At 36.4% G+C, this 19931-nt stretch overlaps 1 protein-coding gene across 4 annotated transcripts in view; it reads left to right on the top strand.

Moving 5' to 3' along the window:
* NALCN (sodium leak channel, non-selective) overlaps nucleotides 1-19931 on the top strand; it is a 238764-nt gene that overhangs the window by 14459 nt on the left and 204374 nt on the right. For all 4 annotated transcript variants that reach the window (XM_038129675.1, XM_038129695.1, XM_038129686.1 and 1 more), the window contains exons 2-3: nucleotides 3751-3897; nucleotides 6178-6360. In XM_038129675.1, coding sequence (XP_037985603.1) covers nucleotides 3790-3897; nucleotides 6178-6360 — 291 coding nt within the window. In that variant the 5' untranslated portion in view covers nucleotides 3751-3789. The remainder of the gene's footprint in view (nucleotides 1-3750; nucleotides 3898-6177; nucleotides 6361-19931) is intronic.

Raw genomic sequence — 19931 nt, 5'->3', positions numbered from 1 at the left:
AAAGGAGAAATTTAAAAGACAGTATGTTGCTCCCTGAAAAGGTTGACACCTGCAATGTGAATTTTCTTTGTTACTATAAAGAAGGTACTGCAAAGAAATGTGAAGTGGTTGTAGCCCCAAAACTCCATGATATTTTCCTGTCTTATGAGCCTGTCTTTGCCCTACACCCAGTATGTCTTAAAAACATCCTAGGGAATGTATTAAGCCTTTCACATTAATAACAGGTTGTGATCAAAGAAAGACCTAATGACGTGTGTCGGAATCAATGCAAGAACTGCAGGGGTGGATTTGTATCAGAGTTAGGGAGGGCTACATCCTCCCCACTGGCACAGCTTGGTGTGCTGCTCGCTGCGTGTCACATACTGGGAGGAGTTCATGCACAGTTCCCCTTTTCTTCATCCTTCAGCTGGTTCCTCCCTGAAGAAACAAGTGCAAAAGGGATTAGTAGTCCAAGGGTTAAAATTCTTTACATACATGACAGAGTTCCAAAACTGCAGCACATGAAAAAGTGCCTGTTCCCTGGTAAACTAAAAGTAGTGAGAACAGCAAAAACAGTTTCATAAAAGCTTGAAAGCAACTATGTTCTAGTTTGCATAATCTTTCTAAAGACCATTTACAAAATATTATTGATCTGTCATCTTCATCCTGAATTTTTGTGTGCATTTCTGGTCATTTCAAGTAGAGAAATAAACAAGCTGATTCTTTTATTCCATAACATTTCCTCCCTACCATTTGGTTTTATACACATGGAAATTTGTTTATTCAAGGCTGCCTCTTAAAAATAAGAATTCTAATCTCTTTATCACAACACTGATTAGCTGAGTTGATCAGAGCATGGTGCTAGTAATGCCAAAGCTGTGGGTTTGATATCCATATGCACCATTCACTTAGGAGTTGGACTTGATGATCCTTCTGGGTCCCTTCCAACTCAGAATACTCTGTGATTTCTGTGATTTTAGTACGTGAACTGAATCCATTATGGACATTTATTGTGAACATCTAAAGTTCATGTTATTTTCTGTGCCTTGACCAATTAAAAATTATTTGAACAAACAAAGAGGCACTGGGTAAAAGGATAAGTGGGAATTTTATTAGAAGGGTACGGCTGATCTTCCTACACATCAAATATATAAATAAGCAATACTGAGAAAAGCATAAAAACAACATAGTCTTTCTATTAGACTGTTGACAATTATTTGCCTTTTTTTTTACCCAAATGGACATAGCTTATTATTTAGACCATCATTTATTAAAAAAAAAAAAAAAATTCTGTAAATGGCTAAACAAAAATCAGTTTTTCATATCCTGAACCTTTTCTCATAATTATTGATTGCACTTATCTTATTAATTCTCTGTTTACTGCTACATCTTTTCTTAAAAGCTTACTAGAGCACAGTAATAGCCATTACCAGAAATAGTAAACATAAAATTGTTATTCTTTATTTCACTGATTAGCTTTTGAGTAACAATTTCCAAGGAACTTCCAAGGAACATACTTGTAAGAAACATTTTAGACAGTGTTTTTTTCCTCTAAGGTTTTGGGAAAGGCAGCTCCCAAGACATTGCAGTAACTCCTTATCACTGTGCTAAACGTAGCCATGTGAAGGTTTCATGCCCCACCAGCAGCTCTGAGACTTGAAGCATTTCATGGTTGTGCTTTGTTCTAAGTAGAGAAAAAAGGTCAATCCATTACACTGGGAAATAAATAGGACAAAATGGAAAAAATTATAAAGAAGAGGAAGTAGTGAATTCAGTTACAAAAAAAAAAAGTAGAACATGAAGTTTGAGCATGAACATGGAGAGAGCATGGAACCTCTGTGAATATTATTTCCTTCTTCATTTGTTAGAGAAGGGTTATTAATAGATAATATTCATTTTACAGTATTTGCATGTGTTTAGTGACAGCTTACCAGTTTTACTTGTGCTAAAATTGCTGTGAATGACCATTTAAAATTAATATAGGTGTCAGAAATTGTCCCTTATTTTGTGCCTTTAGATTATTTCCGTTTGTTTTTACAAATCAGTTATTGCATAATGTCAGCTCCTCCAGCTGGGAACATTAGTACAAGACCTCAGCCCTGTCACTGTGTGGTTTGTACAAAGACCAGTGGTTCAGATTTGGTTTTACAGAGACAGGAACCGACCTCTTGAATCTGAAAGAGAGTACAGAGCAATGGTAGACTTTGAGGGAATTGGAATAAGATTAAGGGTTTACATTTGCCGTAACAGCTAAAAAGAGGAGACAGAAAAGGATGCAAGCATAGTGTTTGGACATGAAGCGGCAGCCCATGGGATTGAAAAGGCCAGCTGAGACCAAGCACATGGGCACTTCTGCAGTCCTGAGCCTACTAGTGCCTCCCACTAATCAAGGACAGTGTTTCCTGCATTCATATTAGAGAATGTGTCATTGTGATACTTGTGGCTGTACTTACCAGGGCTTGTAGTAACAGGGCAAGGGAAAAGCAGAGTTAAACTGGAAAAAGGAAGATTTAATTTGGACACAAGGAAAAAGTTATTTACAATGAAAGTGGTGAGACATACAAACAGGCTGTACAGAGAAGTTGTGATAGCCCTATCATTGAAAAGTGGACAGGGCTTTCAGCAACCTGATCTAGTGAAAGATGTCCCTGCCCATGGCAGGGGAGTTCAGTTAGATTATTTTTAAAGGTTTCTTTGAACTCAAACTATTCTATGATTCTATCTTAAACTAGTTTTGACAAACTCTTGGTTGTCACAGGGCAGTGTCACCTGTAAACAGTTGGTCCAAAGTAAAGGTCCAGAACAAGGTCCCAAGATCTTGCTTTCTTCCTCCTCCTACTTTGCTGGAAAAAAAAAAAGTCTCTAAGGGGTTGTATTTCATGAACAATAGAATTATATTTCAAGGGCAGACAGTTACTTCTCAGGAGAGTGTATCTTCCGCATCTGCTTGGATTTGTTTAGACTCTGGGATCCACAAACTGTGTCTGTGGGAAAGTCAATACTAAGATCTGACTCAACCTTACAACTCTCATGGTGTGTCCCCTAGTTGTGGCTCACATGGCTGAGCATATAGATGGCTCAGTCACTGCCACGCATGCAGGAATGTCCAGATGCAGCCTGACCTTGTGGAAACAACACATTTTCATCAGTCCTTCCATGTACCAACACATGCCCCACAGACAGCCAGCTTTCTGGCTGGTGGATAGAGAATTGTTAACACCAAAAAAAGTATTGGAAAAATCCTTTAGAAAATACTTATTAGAAAAATAATGTTAATAGAAGAATATAGCAAAAAGGCTCTTCTGATTTCAGTAAATAACATTAACATCTATTGGCTGCTTAACATTGCCTGTTTGCCTTTGGCATGTTGGGATTTATCTTAGCCTAGTGTAATAAATGGAAATGTCACCATTTAATTAAATGGCTCCAGGTCAAATCCATCCAGTGATTACTCTGTGTTGAAGTTCACAGCAATAGCATTCTTTGCATATTTTCAGAACAAATTCTTTGCATATTTTCAGAACAAATTTTCTGTCAGTATTACTAAGTTTCTGGTAATTTTTTGTGTTGCATATCTTTGTGTAATTTTTTGGTAAACTAACGAGTGTCATGTCAGTGATTTATATTTAATAAAATCAATATCCTATTAGTCAGTAAGTACAAAAGAAGTGTGCATGAAAACAAAATGCTTTAGGTTATTTATAAAACAGTTCAAAATGCATTGTAAAATTGCTCAAGTGAATTAATGTTTTCTGTCTTTTTTTTCGGAAGGAGGTTTCATGATTATAGATAAGAGAAGTTAACTTCAGGATGCTAAAAAGGAAACAGAGTTCAAGGGTGGAAGCCCAGCCAGTTACAGATTTTGGTCCTGATGAATCTTTGTCAGACAATGCAGATATTCTATGGATTAACAAACCAGTAGGTATCTTTTTCTGTAATTACTAATTTTAAGTTAAATGTAACTTGAATTGTTGAAACATGACTTCCACAAATATTCTGAATTAGATATTAGTCAGAAACAAGTTTTGAACTATAGCTGCTTGTATACCAGTAAAATTTTTGAAAAACATCAAAGACTAAACAAAATTGTTTCTTTTGGCTCTTCCAGAATTATGGGATGATCAAGCAGTATTTTCCAACCAGTTCATCTGATTGGAAAGGTCTCTGGTTCCTAACATGTTCATTGAAATTACAAATTCATAAAATGAGCTTTTGAAAAGGATGTTAAAAGGAGGATTTAGTTGCTCAAGTGGTAGCCATCAATAAGCACTTTTGATTTTCAAATCTCTCCTTTTAAAACATTTATGAATTTAAAAGTGCTGTTATTTTGGTTGTTTATTTTGAAGTACAGCTCTCATTTTTCTCATACCATTTAAGGTAAAACATGCCTTGAGAAAAGAGAGGTGTAAAAATGTCTGGCAAGTTGAAACTGGGGAAAATTTCATTAGAAGTGGAGTTATTAATAGACTGTACAGTATTAAGAAAATGTCTTTACCATGTAAATATATTTATTATGGTTGGATTTGTTCATGAGTAAGCATGGATCCGGGATTCCAATATTGTGAATGATTTCTGTTTTTGCAGAGAAGATATTTTCACATTTCTCTTTGTGTATTATCTTTTACTTTTTAAAAGCAGGAAGCAAAATATTCTGAAATAATACCTGTTGTTAGCATTGTATTCATTTAAGGAAACCATCATCTCATTTAGTAAGGATGCCAGATAACCTCAGCTTTACTGCTGAGTTTCTAACACCTAAAACTAATTATCACGAATTAATATATGGGTGTTGTCTTTTCAGTTATTTAAGTAAAATCTTTGTATTGGCTGCTGTAATAAACTCAAAATGTCATTGCAGAAATATATGATGGGTATTTACCTACATTTCTCATCACACAATGCACAAGGTTTTCATGGAATAATTTTTTCTTGTCATACTGATGGACTAGTTGTATATCGTTTAGTGTTTGTAGTACTGGCACTTCACTGTGTCAGAGAACAAGTTTTGTATCAGCCACATTTTAATACTTACGTTAATTGTTTCAGTTGAAACAAGGTTCAAAACAAAGTGTATATTAAAGGGATGTTGGAGATCATTCATAAGGTGCCTTCTGCTTCCAAATTATTAATCTGAGCTCAGAGTATGCAAATGATAGAGCTATTCAATTCATGTCAGATATCATTACATTTGAGTGAGTGAACAGTGAGTATTAAATTAGGTAGATGTATTTTGGATATCAGAAGGTCTGAGGTACACTATAAATGAGTGTAGAACTTTTCCCCAGGTGAAAAATTTTGATAAATATACTTCAGGGTTTTTTTTGTTTAAAGATTTTTTCTTGCTGAAGTATCTTTTCCTTTTTGTTACAATAGGTACAGCCTTACCAACTATGATTCATTATACTTGCCTGACTTCAAGATGTATCAATAATATTTTGATTTAAAAGGAAAAAGTCCAACCCTAAACCACCATATTGATGCATTCTGCTTTTTTGTTACACCTCCCTTTCTGACTGGCAATGAGGAGTAGGACTGAGTCCTAATTAGTAATAGAAATGAACTGTTCTTCTATAGCAGCAAAACTTCATTGGAACAAAAGTGAATCCCGAAAGAAGTAGCTGTCTGTGACATAGTCTCTTTTATATTTATTATTTTTATCTTTATTATTTTCATAACCAGAAAGATGTTTTTAATCCTGTGACTCTCTTTTTTTTTTGAGTTGTGAACAGATTTAAAAATAATTTCTTTTTGAGTGTTGAACGAAAATTTTCCACAAATATTTTATTTAATCCATCCTCCCAACTTCAACTAATTCTACCTATTGTCTACCCATAAATTTGTAAATTTGATGGGTTGTCATTTGAAAAGAAATTGAATTACAAGTACCATAAAGTAGAAATGATAGAATCCTTATTCTCAATTTCATGGCTCTTAATTCATGTTTTCTGACTTATACAACCTCAGTAACTAACTAATAAAAGTATATACGTGTCTGTATATGTATAGGTAATTTAGGAGTGCTTATTTTTCGTTGAAGACCTTTTATATGTGGATTGTGATGTAAAAGGACTCAGATGTGCATTTACAAAAGACTGCCAGGATGAGTTGTAGAAGCTAAATATTTGAGGGTTTTTTGAACATCAAAGCAATCTTGTAATATCTCGTGTTTGGGTTTTTTTTGTTTTTATTTTTTTTCAGTGGGTGCACTCTTTACTACGAATTTGTGCTATCATCAGTGTTATTTCTGTGTGTATGAACACTCCAAAAACCTTCGAGCATTATCCGCCTCTCCAGTATGTGACATTTGCTCTTGATACTCTGTTGATGTTTCTTTACACTGCAGAGATGATAGCAAAAATGCATATCCGTGGGATAGTTAAGGTAAGCATTTAAACAGTATTCTCTGTGTGCTTCCAGTGATCTGAATGTATGCTAATGACATTTGGTATTTGTTTTTTAACTTGCCAGCTCTTCTTGCTATGATTGTTTTTAACTGCAGGCAACACCATGACATATAAACTGAAAAGACAGATGGATAAAAGATATAGCTTTACTGCATATTTAATCCCCTGAAAATATAATGCAAGCATTCACAGTTAAGATTTCCTATTAAGAAAACAGTTTCATTTTATTAGTATAAAGAATTAAATAAATAAAAAAGCTACATACACATTAGCAAGAATATTTTGTAAATGTCTATTGGTCTATATATGGACTTAGAATTTTGCTTTTCGTTTCATATGGCTGGATGTGTTGTTGTATGTTTACTTAAATAAGAACATGAGTCTTACTGTGAGCTAGGCAATAAAGTGATCTTGGTTTGATTTATTTATACCTTGATGTAGTCCATGTTGGTAAACAAAATACTTCTGTTATCATATGACTGCTGTTGTTGCTGGGCTAGTGGATTGGAGGCTGCAAAATTGCAGAATATTTTAGTAATCATTATTTGGTACTATTATTTTATTGATTGTTTCTAGTCTTCTGCAAAGTGATACAAATTTGGTTTTCATGTATAAAATCCATTTGCATACCTTACTGACAATGCAATTATGACACTACTGCACAGAATAGATAATGTGTGTTATGTTGTCCTTGTTTTTAACTCTTGAAATGTCTGGTGACTCCAGAAATATCTGTACTTAAAATCCTAATTTTTTCTGAGTTTGTAGATAGCAAACTCAGAAAAACTGTGCTATTGTGTCATCATACTTAATGAATGTTAATAGTAAAAGTTTAATTGTCATTAACATTAATATTAAGAAAGTTACTGAAATAAGATGATTCTGAGAAAAGTATCATGGGTTGTGTAAAGCCAGAGTAATCCTTTGTGAAGTGCTGCTACCTGAGCTCTCTTGTTCAGAGATGTCCATGAAGAAAGTGATGACATGGACACAGAATTATGCATAGCGAATTAGTGACCATTGTGAACATTTGAATAGTGTAGGAATAAAAAGTTACTATTACAACCAGAACATCCTTTGCAGAGAAAAGGAAATGTAGATAGAAATGCAGAGAGAGGGGTGGCCAACAGTGTGACTTTTGTACCAGGCTTGATTTCTGAGCTTTTGAATATGCCAATACCAACTTCACAGTCAACACCTAGGGTCTATGAAAGATATGCTGCTGCACAGCCTGTTGTCTTTACTGGGTTGTTTGAATTTGTGGATTTGGGAGAAAAGAATATGAAGGATTGCTATTGTCCTTATGAGGGACTTCAGCTTGCCAGAAATTACCTGGGAGCGTCACATAGCTGCTACAACCTGGGCCAGAAGATTCTTAAAAAACCTTGAGGACAAATTTATGGAACAGGTCTTAAGGGAGCTGACTCAGAAAGATGATCTCCTTGATCTACTGCTTGTCAACAGAATTGATCTCATGAGTGGAGATCGGCAGCTGTCTTGGCAAGTGTTTAAAATCTCTGTTGACAGGAGGAAAAATAGCAAAACCTCAGCTCTGGACATGAGAAGAACAGACTTCAGGCTGTTCAGGGAATTAGTAAGTGAGATCCCCTGGGAAAATGTTTTTTGCAGATGCTGTGGTCCATCAGTTCTGGTCACTTTTCAAGCATCATGTCCTAATGAAACAAGACCAGGCAATTCCCAAATGTCAGAAGTCAAGCAGATGAGGCAGAAGGCCATCTTGGCTGAACAAAGTCTTCTATTTGAAATAAAACAAAACAAACAAACAAAAAAAAGAAATATATATGACCAGTGGAAGCAAGGCCAGGTGACATGGGAAGATGTGAAGATACTGCTTGTCACTGTTGGGAGAAAATTCGTGCGCCAAAGATCAGCTGGAGTTAAACCTGCCAGAACTGTGGGGGACTATAAAAAGAGTTTTTTCAAGTATATTAATGGCAATAGGAAGTATAAGAATAACATCAGCCTTTAACAGGATGAGAATGGTCATCTCACAAACAGGGACATGGACAAGGCAGAGGTGTTTTATACATTCTTTGCCTCTGTGTTCAACATGGATGATGGACCAAGGGGATCTCAGCCTCTGAAGTGCAGACCATGACTGTCAGAATGATATCTCCCAGTTAACCCTGAAAATGTTCAGGATCTGTTGCTCCAGCTGGATCCCTACAAGTCTATGAAGCTTGATGGGATATAGCAAAGAGCTGCTGATGTCACCAAAAAACCTCTCATGATGATTTTTGAGTGGTCTTGGGAATCTGGAGATGTCCTAACTGACTGGAAGCTGGCAAATGTCCTGATTTTCAACAAGGGCAAGAAGGATCATCCCAGAAACTGCATGCCTTTCAGGCTCACTTGAGTGTCTGGTAAAGTTATAGAGAAGATTATTCTGGGAGGTATTGAAAAACACCTGAAAGACAATGTAAGCACAGCTTTGTGAGGAGAAAGATCTGCTTATCAAATCTGATTTCCTTTTATGAGACTGTAACCCACCTAGCTGATCAGAGGAAGCCAGTGGATGTAATCTTTTCTAGATTTCGGTAAAGTTTTCAATACTGCCTCTCACGGGATTCCTCTGGAAAAAATGTCCAGCCCACAACTGGATAAAAAACCACGTGATGGGTGAGCATCTGGCTCATGAGTTGGGGCCAAAGGGTTACGGTGAATGGGGTGACGTCAGAGAGGTGACCTATGACTAGCGGGGTTCCACAGGGCTCCTCAGCTCTGTGGTCTTCAACATCTTCCTTAATGAGTTGGACACAGGACTGGAAGGGATACTGAGCAAGTTCATAGACATTACAAAACTGGGAGGAGCTGTTGTTTCACTTGAGGGCAGGGAGGGCCTCCAGAGAGGCCTCAACTAAATAGGGGGCTGGGCAATCATAACCCGTATGAAATTCAGGAAGGGAAAGTGCTGGATTCTGCACCTGGGCTGAGGCAACCCTGGATGTACGGTACAGACTGGGGAATGAGAGGCTGGAAAGCAGTGCCATGGAAAGGGACCTGGGCATCCTGGTCTACAGAAAGCTGAATATGAGTCAGCAGTTTTGAGTGCTACATTATAAGAAAGATATTGAACTATCAGAGAGTGTCCAAAGGAGTGCAGCAAAGATGATGAAGGGCCTTGAGGGGCAGACTTATGAGGAGTGGCTGAGGGCACTTGGTCTGTTCTGCCTGGAGAAGAGGAGACTCACTGCAGTCTACAACTTCTTCATGAAGGGAAGAGGTGGGGCAGACACTGATCTCTTTTCTCTGGTAACAAGTGACAGACCTGAGGAAACGGCCTGAAGTTGTGTCAGGAGTAGCTTAGGTTGGATATTATCACCCAGAGGGTGTTTGGGCACTGGAACAGGCTCCCCAGGGAAGTGGTCACCAGCACCAGCCTGACAGAGTTCAAGAGGAATGTGGACGATGTTCTCAGGCACATGGTGTGGCTCTTGGGGCTATCCTGTACAGGGCTGGGAATTGGACTCAATGATCCTTATGGTTCCCATCCAGCTCAGCTTTTTCTGTAATTCTGTGATAGACTATAGATTAGACTAGACTAGAATAGTTTGAAGGGACCTTTGGAAGGGAACTACACTCATAATCTAGTCCAACTGCCTGACCAATTTAGGGCTGACCAAAACTTGAAGTATTTTGCTAGGTGTGCTGTCTAAATGCCTCTTAAGCACGGGGTTTCGGCATCAACCATCTCTCTAGGAAGTCTGTTCCAGTGTTTAACCATCCTCTTTATGAAATGCTTCCTAATTACCAGTCTTAACCTTCTGTGACACAACTTTTAACCATTTCCATGCATCCTGTCACAAGGTACCAGGGAAGTCAGCACCTCATTCTCCACTTCCCCCCTTCAGGAAGCTGTAGAGAGCAATGAGGTTACACCTCAGCCTCCTGTTCTCTGAACTAGACAGACCCAGAGTCTTTAGCTGCTCTGCACAGGAACTTGTCTCTGATTGTTGTATGATGAGCTTGTCTTTGAAGCATGTCTGATGAGTCTGGGCACACAGAATTGATAGCTGCCTGGAGTTGGTCCCATTGCCTCAATTCATGTTATAAATGTATCGATAACAACACAGATAATTTCTTTTGCACACTGACATTTTGCTCTTAATTTATTAGATAAAAATACAGTAGAATAGATTAGATATAGCCACTGTTATGCAATGAGAGTTTAAGTAGAAAATGGCTGCATTTATTGTTATTTTAACAATTGAGGATTTGCTTAAAACGTAATGTCTTGTGGCATTCATCAGTAAATATAATTATACTGAAATTAAGTGCCTTCTTTGGCACCATTTGGGGAATTGTCTAAGAATAACTTAGACATAAGGGACCTACAGAGGTCATCTGGTCTGACCTGCTGCCCAAGGCAGGTCCAGTTAGATAACATTGCCCTTGGCTTGGGTTGTCCAGATGAATCTCAGACTCCTCCAAGGATGAAAATTTCACAAGCTCTTTAAACAGCCTATTCCAATGCTTGACCAACCTCATGCAAAAAAAATTTCTGGTCATGTTTAATCAAAATTTTTCATTTTCCTTTCAATGCTGTTCAAGGAATAATCTTTTTTAGTGAATTATTTGACTTATTCTTTGGATTATTGTTTCTAGGCAAAATACTAGTTTAATATTATAATTTTGCCAAGAGCATATTGATCTGTGGACTGCCAAAGATAGTGGCAAATGAAGTAAATAAGGCACTGTTTAGAAACCTATTAGCATTTATTAAAGATGTTTGTATATGAAACATCTTTATATAAGGCAATTTTTACTGCAATGTTCTAATTTATACTGCAATTTCTAATTTCTAATTTATATTTTAGTGAGTGTAGTATCAATGAATGCATTGCAATATGATTCTGCTGAACTTTACAGTGAATCAGTATTTCCACAAATGCTTGAGGAATTGAAATACTAAAAAAACCTTTGACCCATGATTAATGCAAAATTATAGTCCAGCAAGAAACCTGATTTATGGAGAATTTAGGCACCATCCACTTAAGTCCCAATTAATAACAATGTAAGTATAGCTGAGCCAGGAAGATTTTGAAAATGTCTAATTAACGCCTTCTGAGGACAAAGGAAAAATACACTTCCTTTGGTTCCTAGGGCATTTTAGAAAAGAAAAGTAGTTTCTGAAACTGCTAGCCTTTTGTCTGTAGAAAGTTTCCCTTTTCCATGTGTAAACTAAGTGACAAAAGAAACCAATGCCTCCCTCCAGAAGTTTTCATATCCCAGAAGAAAAGTTAAAAGTGAAATCTTGCAGTGGTATTGTGTCTTTTATTACTCATGTTTTCTTCTGGGTTATTGTTGCTGTGCTTTTAAAATCTATCCAAACTTTGGGCTGCCCGTGCAGCTACTGACACATGCCATGAACAAGTGAACTAATGCTATTAGTACATCTGTCTTTGCTTTGAAACTTGTATCTGAAAAATTAAATTCAGGCTGTAATTTCTTACTGATTGAAATATCATTAAAAACAACATTCTAGGACAGTCTGTCTAATGTTTGTCTACATTGTTAAAATATGTGTACAAGCAGTAAGAATTTGCAGTGGTTTGTGAAGTTTTATGCGGGACGGAGACAGAATTAGAGCAAGTCAGTTTGTTTCTTAGGACATATTCTTATGCTTGCATTCTAAACAATAATCTATATTGAATTAAAAAAAATTCTATATTGGAGAATGATGGCTTGGGATAGTAAATGTAATAAAAATGTAATAGTGCATAGTTAAAGCTTACTGAATTAAATTTGACATTGGTATTTTCATGATCTTTTCAGTTCAGAATTCCACTTCCTTCAATTGATCCTAGATTTGTTCTCATGCTCTTTTGCTCCTGAACCCTGCAAACAGGGTTCAGTGACTCTTTGGTTCTGATTCCTGTCATGTTTCATGCTCCTTGGTCAGAAAGAGCTTTGCAAGAATCAGCTGCATTAAGGAAGTATTGTCTGTCAAATGAAAACAGATCAATCTCCTTAATTTTATCATCAGTAAAATTTAAAGTGCTTTCCAAATTACATGCAGTTTATGTTTACTGCATAACTTAGTGATTGATTGGCAGGCTTCTGAGAGCACCATGAAGGAACTACTCTTTGGGTCTGTCAAAATAGTTCATGAGTCAACCTGGAATTTAACTGACAAGTCTTATGGTCTTTCAGAATCAAAGCTCACATTGATGTGCCCACTCATATGTCGCTTAAGAGCATGACTGTGCTTGACACAAGTCTGTTTTCTCATTCAAGGAAATTTTCATAAATTTATGCCCCTCTTGAAAAAGGAGCTGGGGTGGAATTTAAGAAATTAAGGATAACTCTCAAGCCTAAAGCAGATGTGTTGTTAGATGAGCATCAGACTTCTAAAAGAAATAGGGCATCCTAATCTGTGACAGAAGGTCTTTATTTCTTTTAATCAATAGAATGAAAAAATTACCTTATGCTTTCTAGTAATGCATCTTCTGAAGGTCATCTCACATGGGTATGGCCAAGGTAAGGATATCTTACTTCAAAGATATTATTTACCTTTATTAGAAGTATTTATTTTCAGCTTGTATATAGGGAGACAGAAATATTCCAGGTAAATTGCTTATATTAGACACAGTTGCACTAGTGGTATTATGTATAATAAAATAACCAAAGAGGAAAATGTGCTAAAAACTATAACAAAAAGGAACCAAGTAACAGTTATCTCAGATGATAATTCAGCCTTTAGGGAATGAAAGATGAGTGCATATAGTTTCATTCCATAGACACTCTTAGGGTATATGAAATTTTCTTCATTAGACTGCATCATCCTTGCAGCTTCTAATCACTGTCATGATGGTATGAGAGAGCCCACACTGAAATAATGTTGTGAAAAGAAGGCATGGTTTATCCTACTCCTCCATAAAGAGAAGTAAATTGTAAAAAAAAAAAAAGTGAGAGTTCCTTCTTCTGTCTGTTAAAAAAGCCTCTTTGACACTTAATGCTGAAAATGAGAATGGTTTTTTATACAGCACAAGCACTGCACTGAATTTGATAGAAATATCTTATTTTTTACTGTGCAGTTGTGACACATGTCAGCTAACAAAGGAAATTGCAAAAAGTCTTAAGTAATGGTCCTTAACATTTTCCCCATTGTTAAATCAATTACATTTACAGCAAAACTTTTGTACTAACTGAAGTAGTTGTGAGTGGATTTGTCAGTCTTATTTCAGTGGCACTGTGTGCTCTTCATTGACTTCAGAACTCCTGCAACAGGCAGAAGTGAATGGTTACACCATTAGCTTTCCACATTCTTGGAATTCAGACAGGAACTGTAACTAAGCTTCTTCTGCTACCCAAACAGTCACAAATAGATAGGAGCAGTTTAGCTTGCTTCTGTCTAGTACTAAAACCAACAAATTACTTAGTTAACTGAAATCAGTGGCTTTCAGTATGTTGGGTTTTTCCAGGCAGCATTTATCCTGTTCAGGGAGAACATTTTCCTCATCATTTCTTCATCATTTTTCTGATAGGTGCTTTGGTTGCTGTAGTTGCTGTCTCTCTGTTCAAGAGGAGAGAATTGAGGATGGAGCTTGCAAAAAATAGATTTTTTGACCTAAAATAGGAAAAGAAAAATAATACTCATCATCAATAATTTGAGGGACTGTAGTGCTCTGAAATTAGATGTTTGTGTCTAAAGTAGGCTCTTTCAGAGGATAATTTATCTGGGATTTTTTTTTCCATTTATAGAAAGGGAAACTTAAAGCACACAGATTAACACCTTACTTGTAGGTATCTCCCAGTCAGCAATTTCTCTAACTCATATATTTATTGTCAGTGGAAAGGTGGGGACTACAGAAAGTATACACACAATATGATGCTAAATTATTTTTTAACGTTTATGGCATTAACTAATTTACGCTTAAATGAATTTCTTCCATGATCATCCTTGAGTTATCAATTACAGACCTGATGTTTACTGCACTTTATGACAAGATTCTGTTTTGCGTTCTTTTCAGTAGGTTTAATTAACATGCCATTTTTATCTAACAAGAATGGAGAAATTACAGAATTAGTTTAATCTTTCTGATAAGTGATGGAAATAGTAATAGGATTGTGGTGAAACACTGTCAACTGGCTTACCAGCTTTTGGTAACTTTGTCAAGGGTGTTTCTGTTAGAAAACAGAAGATTGAAATTTTGAAATTAATTTTACTCCGTGACTTTAGAAATGCCGTATACCCATAGTTTATAAATGAGTTAAGGATCAGGAAGTTGTGTTCTTTTCAAGGGTTGGATAGTAAAACAGAGTATGTGGGTCCTGTCATCCTGCAATAACGTGCTCTGATGTGCTTATGATATCTTTGCTGAAAGCTCCGTCTCGGGATGTGCAAGTCACAAACAAAAGTGAGAACCTTGACCTTGAGGGTAGGGACCTAACCAGTGGAATCAGTGGAAAGGATAAGAAAATCTTGGTATTCTTTGACTAAACAGAGTGAAGGGGAAAAAATAGAAAGAGAAAACTACTTACCTGTGGCTGTAAAAAGCTCACAGAGCAAACACAAAAAATACCATTTGCCATAAGATTTGGGTTTCTGTTTTACCCTATGCCTTGCGATTATAAGATGAAAACTACTTATTCTTGTTACAAATTATTTTCAAAACCAGATATATATTAAATTACATATATATATATATATATATATATATATGTATGTATTAAAAATGGAATTTTTACTGTGTTTAATCTTGTTGGAAACCTAGATGTGTACTGCAGGTCTTATGTTATCCTGTGTTGGCAAAGAATAGGTTATTTTAAATTGCTTTAAAACTTAATACTAGAATATTTTAGTATTGGAGCTGTGATTGTTAAATATTTCATATAAAAAGTATTTATATCCATTATTTGAATATGAGAGTCTACAAAAGTTGATTCTTCTGTTTCACCTTTTTCCTGTGTTTGTTGCTGCTTTGCTAAGTGTCTACAACCATCGTAAGGACATCTGTTCCCAGGCTACTGGGATTGTGTTGCTCATAAAATGCTCTGCTGCTGTTTCCAGTCACAGGAAATTAAAGAAATTAAAACTGATTATCATGAGGAAAAGAAATTGGAAGTTGCCTGCAGCATGCTGCTAGTTGGGTGTTACTGCCTGTGGGCCAGGGAAGGTTAGAGACCATGGCACTGGAATATACGCACCTGTTTCTATGGTTACTTGTGTCTGGTTTATTGGAGTGTTTATTACAGGAAAGTAATGACTCATATTACACAGTGGGGCTTTTTGCACCATTTTTGCATTAACACATTAGAAAATCAAATGCATTTAAATTACTTGGTGAAAGTACATAAGCAGTATTTCTAAAATAAAAATGGCATTTATTCTAACTGGTCAAGAGGTCATGGAAGTTTTTAGTGAGAAATTATTCTGGGGCATGGATTGAATTATGTGTCCATATTATAAAATACTTAGTGACTTACCATGGTGATAAAAATTTAACCCAGAAGTTACTAAGAAAAACTGAATTTCACTGAATTTCATAATGTAGCCAGAAATATACAGAACAATTAGATTAACAAAACTTTACTTTTTGGTAATGCTATTTTTTCCTCTGCAATAGCACTTTCAAGGATTACTTTCTTGTTATTCTTCATGAAAACAGCTGTTATTGAGAGATATTTTAAATGTATTACTTCCTGTCAGAGTAAAATGATACATATATTGGGAAAGCAGTGAAAACTAACATATTGGATAACATGATTTCAGGTAGCAACAGAGGAGAATTAATTCCTAATGTGCCTTTCTGTGTTGAAATTTGCGTTTTCAAGAAAGTCTGCTATAACTAAAAAGTTATATTTTATTTTATTTTACTCCCATGTTGTCTTCTCTCTTAATTTGAGAGGATCAAAAATGACATGAAGATAAACAAATCTTAATGCCATCCAAATCCCTGTTGAAGGGAATAAAGAGATAAAGAGCGTTTCTGTGCAGCTGTATTTTCATGAAAATGATGAAATTTGTATGGGATTTTTAAGAGAGTAAGCTGAATGTAAAATTGGATTTCACAGTATTGTGTTCTCCATCATTAATATAAATATGGATTTCTTACAGCTACACTAGGATTTTTGCTTCAATAAACTTTTCCTGGTCTCTGTAGTAAAAAAAAAAAATTAAAAAAAAGTATTCAGCATTTTATAATGCCAATTACCAAATTATACTCTTTCTGGAAAGTGCCTCCTTCTTATGTATTCCAACCCTCATCATTGCAGGGTCTTTTTCTGTTCAATGAAAGCTTTGAGTGTCAATCAAAAATCTGAATTTTGTCATGTTAGATGAGACAGTTTGCCTATCAAAACTTCCTGTTCAGCCTTCAGGCAATATTTGATACTGCAATGTAAAAGCTTTCACCTTGAAACATTTGGATCCCAGTCTGCCCATTGCATTCACCATAAACACTGGAGCTAGGGAGGGCAGAATACTGCTGAATGAAGCGCAGCAGTATTTATTTCACATGGCCTCTGTGAGACTGCAGAGTACTTCCAAGAATGAGCAGATGTCCATGCTTATGGAACTAGATGTAGAACTGGAGTTAACCCAAAAAAAAGTGGCATTTGGAGGAGATTGGCTTAGATGTCCACAACTAGGGAACAGTCTGGGTTGGAAGGAACCTGAAGAGATAGTCTGGACCAACCTCTTACTCAAAGCAGGGCTCAGAGTTTGTAAGTCAGGATTCTGTGAAATGGAGTCTTAAATATTTCTAGCAAAAAACATGCTAGCATTTCTCTGGGCAACATGATGGGGTGTTTGACTGCTCTCACAATGGAGATTTTTTCTGTGCACTTCCTGGAAACAGTGAGTGCTGTTCCATGTAGGGGAATCCTATTAATCCTCCTGATCAGCCACTTTTAGATTTAGTGAACCCTTGAGATGTCCAGGGAAGCCAAGTCAGCTAGTAAGGCAATACCTGGGGCACTGAATACGGATGGCTAATGAGCAGATGGAGAGGGAAATGAAATTCAGGCTTTCAGTGCAGTAACCCATAAAATCTCTGCTGCGCATGTTGGCACCCAGCTGCAATGGTAAGGTGGTGTATCAAGAGAGCAGCCATATAATACAGCAGCAAAACTCCCTTCCTCAAGGGTTTAGCAGCCATATTTCTGTTGGGCATTAGCATCTTTTCTCTATGGGCTAGATATGAAGAGTGTCCCCGAGGCTCTCAGTAGTGGTCAATCCAAAGTACTTGACACTGGGTTGAACTGAGATGCTCTGCAATGTTGTGGGTGACACAGGTGGTCTGTTGTGGCATTCCTTTCCACTGTTTTGTGGAAACAGTTATTCCCTTCGATACTTCCATACATGATGAAGTGAGCTGTGCTCACTTCCAGCACTTTGATGCTTGTCCCTGGTTTGGGTTTTGGGGGGGGGGGGGAGGTTTGTGTGGTGTTCTTTTTGTTTGTTTTGTGGGGTTTGTCTGTTTGTTTGTTTAACTTAACAGTTTCGGTTTTAAACCAAAGTTTTAGGCTTTGGTTTAAGTTTTTGGTTTTTAAATCTTACTAATTGCCCCACCCCATGTTTTTTTTACAGAAAACAGTGTTGTAGGATTATTAGCAAGTAAAATGGTCCTTGTTTGTCTGAGTGTCTTGAGTTTTGCTTCACAACCAGAATTGTTTCTTCCTTTACAGTCTTTTTGGGTTTTTTTTTCTGTTAAAACCGGCATATAAAATGTGAACACTATAGTTTAATATCCATCCAGTATGATATGAAACATGAAATACTAAATTTAGTATAGTTAATTACATATATTAACAATAATCTAGTCTGCCTTGAAAACAGGTTTCAAACTGTTCTATAGTGAAGAGTTCTTTAGCCTTGTATCTTTATTGGCGTTTCCTAAAACAATCTGAAAATTTCAACAAATCCAATTCAAAATCAATTATTGTAATGATTGCAAAGGATGAAGTAGTGGTTCTTTAGTGATTATAGGGTTTTTTGTAATGATCAGTTGAAGCTATGTTGTTGTGTGTCTGTAGTGTGTGGCATAATTCTCTTACCCAAAGAACCAGCAAGAGCTGTGTTTCATTTTATTAATTAAAAATAGAGCAATTTTGGGATTTGTGCTGTAACATGTAATGACTTTTTCAGTATTTTTGTTGCATAGAATACAAGATTACTCTCAATATTACATTATCTGTTAGGAAAAAGATAAATTATGTACTATGGAATGTGTTACTTAAAGCATCTGATGGTGAAGCAGTTCAGTACAATGCATGAGTAGTTACAAATTGAACTTGTTTAGTTCAGTGATGATAAAGTGATGCTATCATACTTGTTGTAGCCATTCAGAGTTAATTTTTGCACAGAAATTGTAATTCCATTGGCTGTTTCGAGTCAGTTGCTGTTATGTGAGTATATTTTATATAAGTTCCTTCATTGTGAATGAAGATAATTTATGATAAAGAAGACATGCAGAAAATGAAAAGTTGTGTCATTCCCACATGCATACATTGTTTCTTTTTCCCCCTAATACAGACCTTTAAAGTAAATATATTTTGGGTTATTTTGAAGTGATCCTATTGCTGTTGTAGAGGACAAACTTAAAGATGAACCACCCATTTAAAATATTTCAGTTTTTCTTTAGTTATTAGCATGGTCCTAACTAAACAATTCACAATTTCTTTTGTTTCCTGCCCTTTATTCCAAACATTTGTTTAACACATGAGGACATTAGTGAAATAGTTTTATTTTGAGGGATGGAAAAGGAGAATTGAGAACAGTCAGATGCAGTTTTCCTTCTTGATTAGGCCATATTTCTTCATTGTCTCAACTGTTTGAGTAAAATATTGAAAGTGTTTGTCCGGTTGGGGGCTGGACTGGATTGTCCATATTGTTCTGCTACTAAACAGACTATAAACTGAAGGTTTTTAAGTAAATAGGAAAAGTTTGAAGCTGAACCAAAAATATAAGGAATGTATGCATAGTATGTGACCAGGTAGGAGATAGATACCTCTGTGTGTGCATATGTATCTGCATATGCAAGGAGAGAGAGGTTAGGCAAGGTGCTCCCTTGAGCTCTGATTTAATTTTGTGTCCCGCTCAAACCTGTGTGCTCAGCAGTGTTTGTGTGGAGTCAGAGAGTGGGGTAGGGAAGTTTAGTTTCCCTAACTCAGCTGTGCTCTCTCTTCTAGCTTGTTTTTTCTGTTATAATGAGCACAGCATCTGGAGGAAAAAACAAATACACTCCCAAATTCTTATTCCCTCTATTCCTTCTATTTCATCCTGTGCTCTTTTTGGTGCTCCTAAAATCTCCATAAAATTCAGCCTCTACACCTTAATGCTTGTTTGTAGTGCTTTACAAAGTAGCCCACAGGGTGATCTGAAGAGTGTACCAGAGTTGATGGATGTGCTTTGTTCACCACTACCAGCACATGCAGGATCTAGTGATCATGACAGAATGGCACAGTAGCTCATTTTTACTGAGCTTGCTGGTCTCTCTGCATTCTTTCAGCTATCCTGTTTGTCAGAGACTGGGAGGAAAAGTGGGAGACTAGGGTTCTAATGAGAGATCCAACACTGCAGGA

Source organism: Motacilla alba, chromosome 1, assembly GCF_015832195.1.
Source record: "Motacilla alba alba isolate MOTALB_02 chromosome 1, Motacilla_alba_V1.0_pri, whole genome shotgun sequence".
Taxonomy (NCBI): domain Eukaryota; kingdom Metazoa; phylum Chordata; class Aves; order Passeriformes; family Motacillidae; genus Motacilla; species Motacilla alba.
The sequence above is the reverse complement of the archived record's forward strand: the minus strand, read 5'-3'. Positions and strand labels throughout refer to the sequence as shown.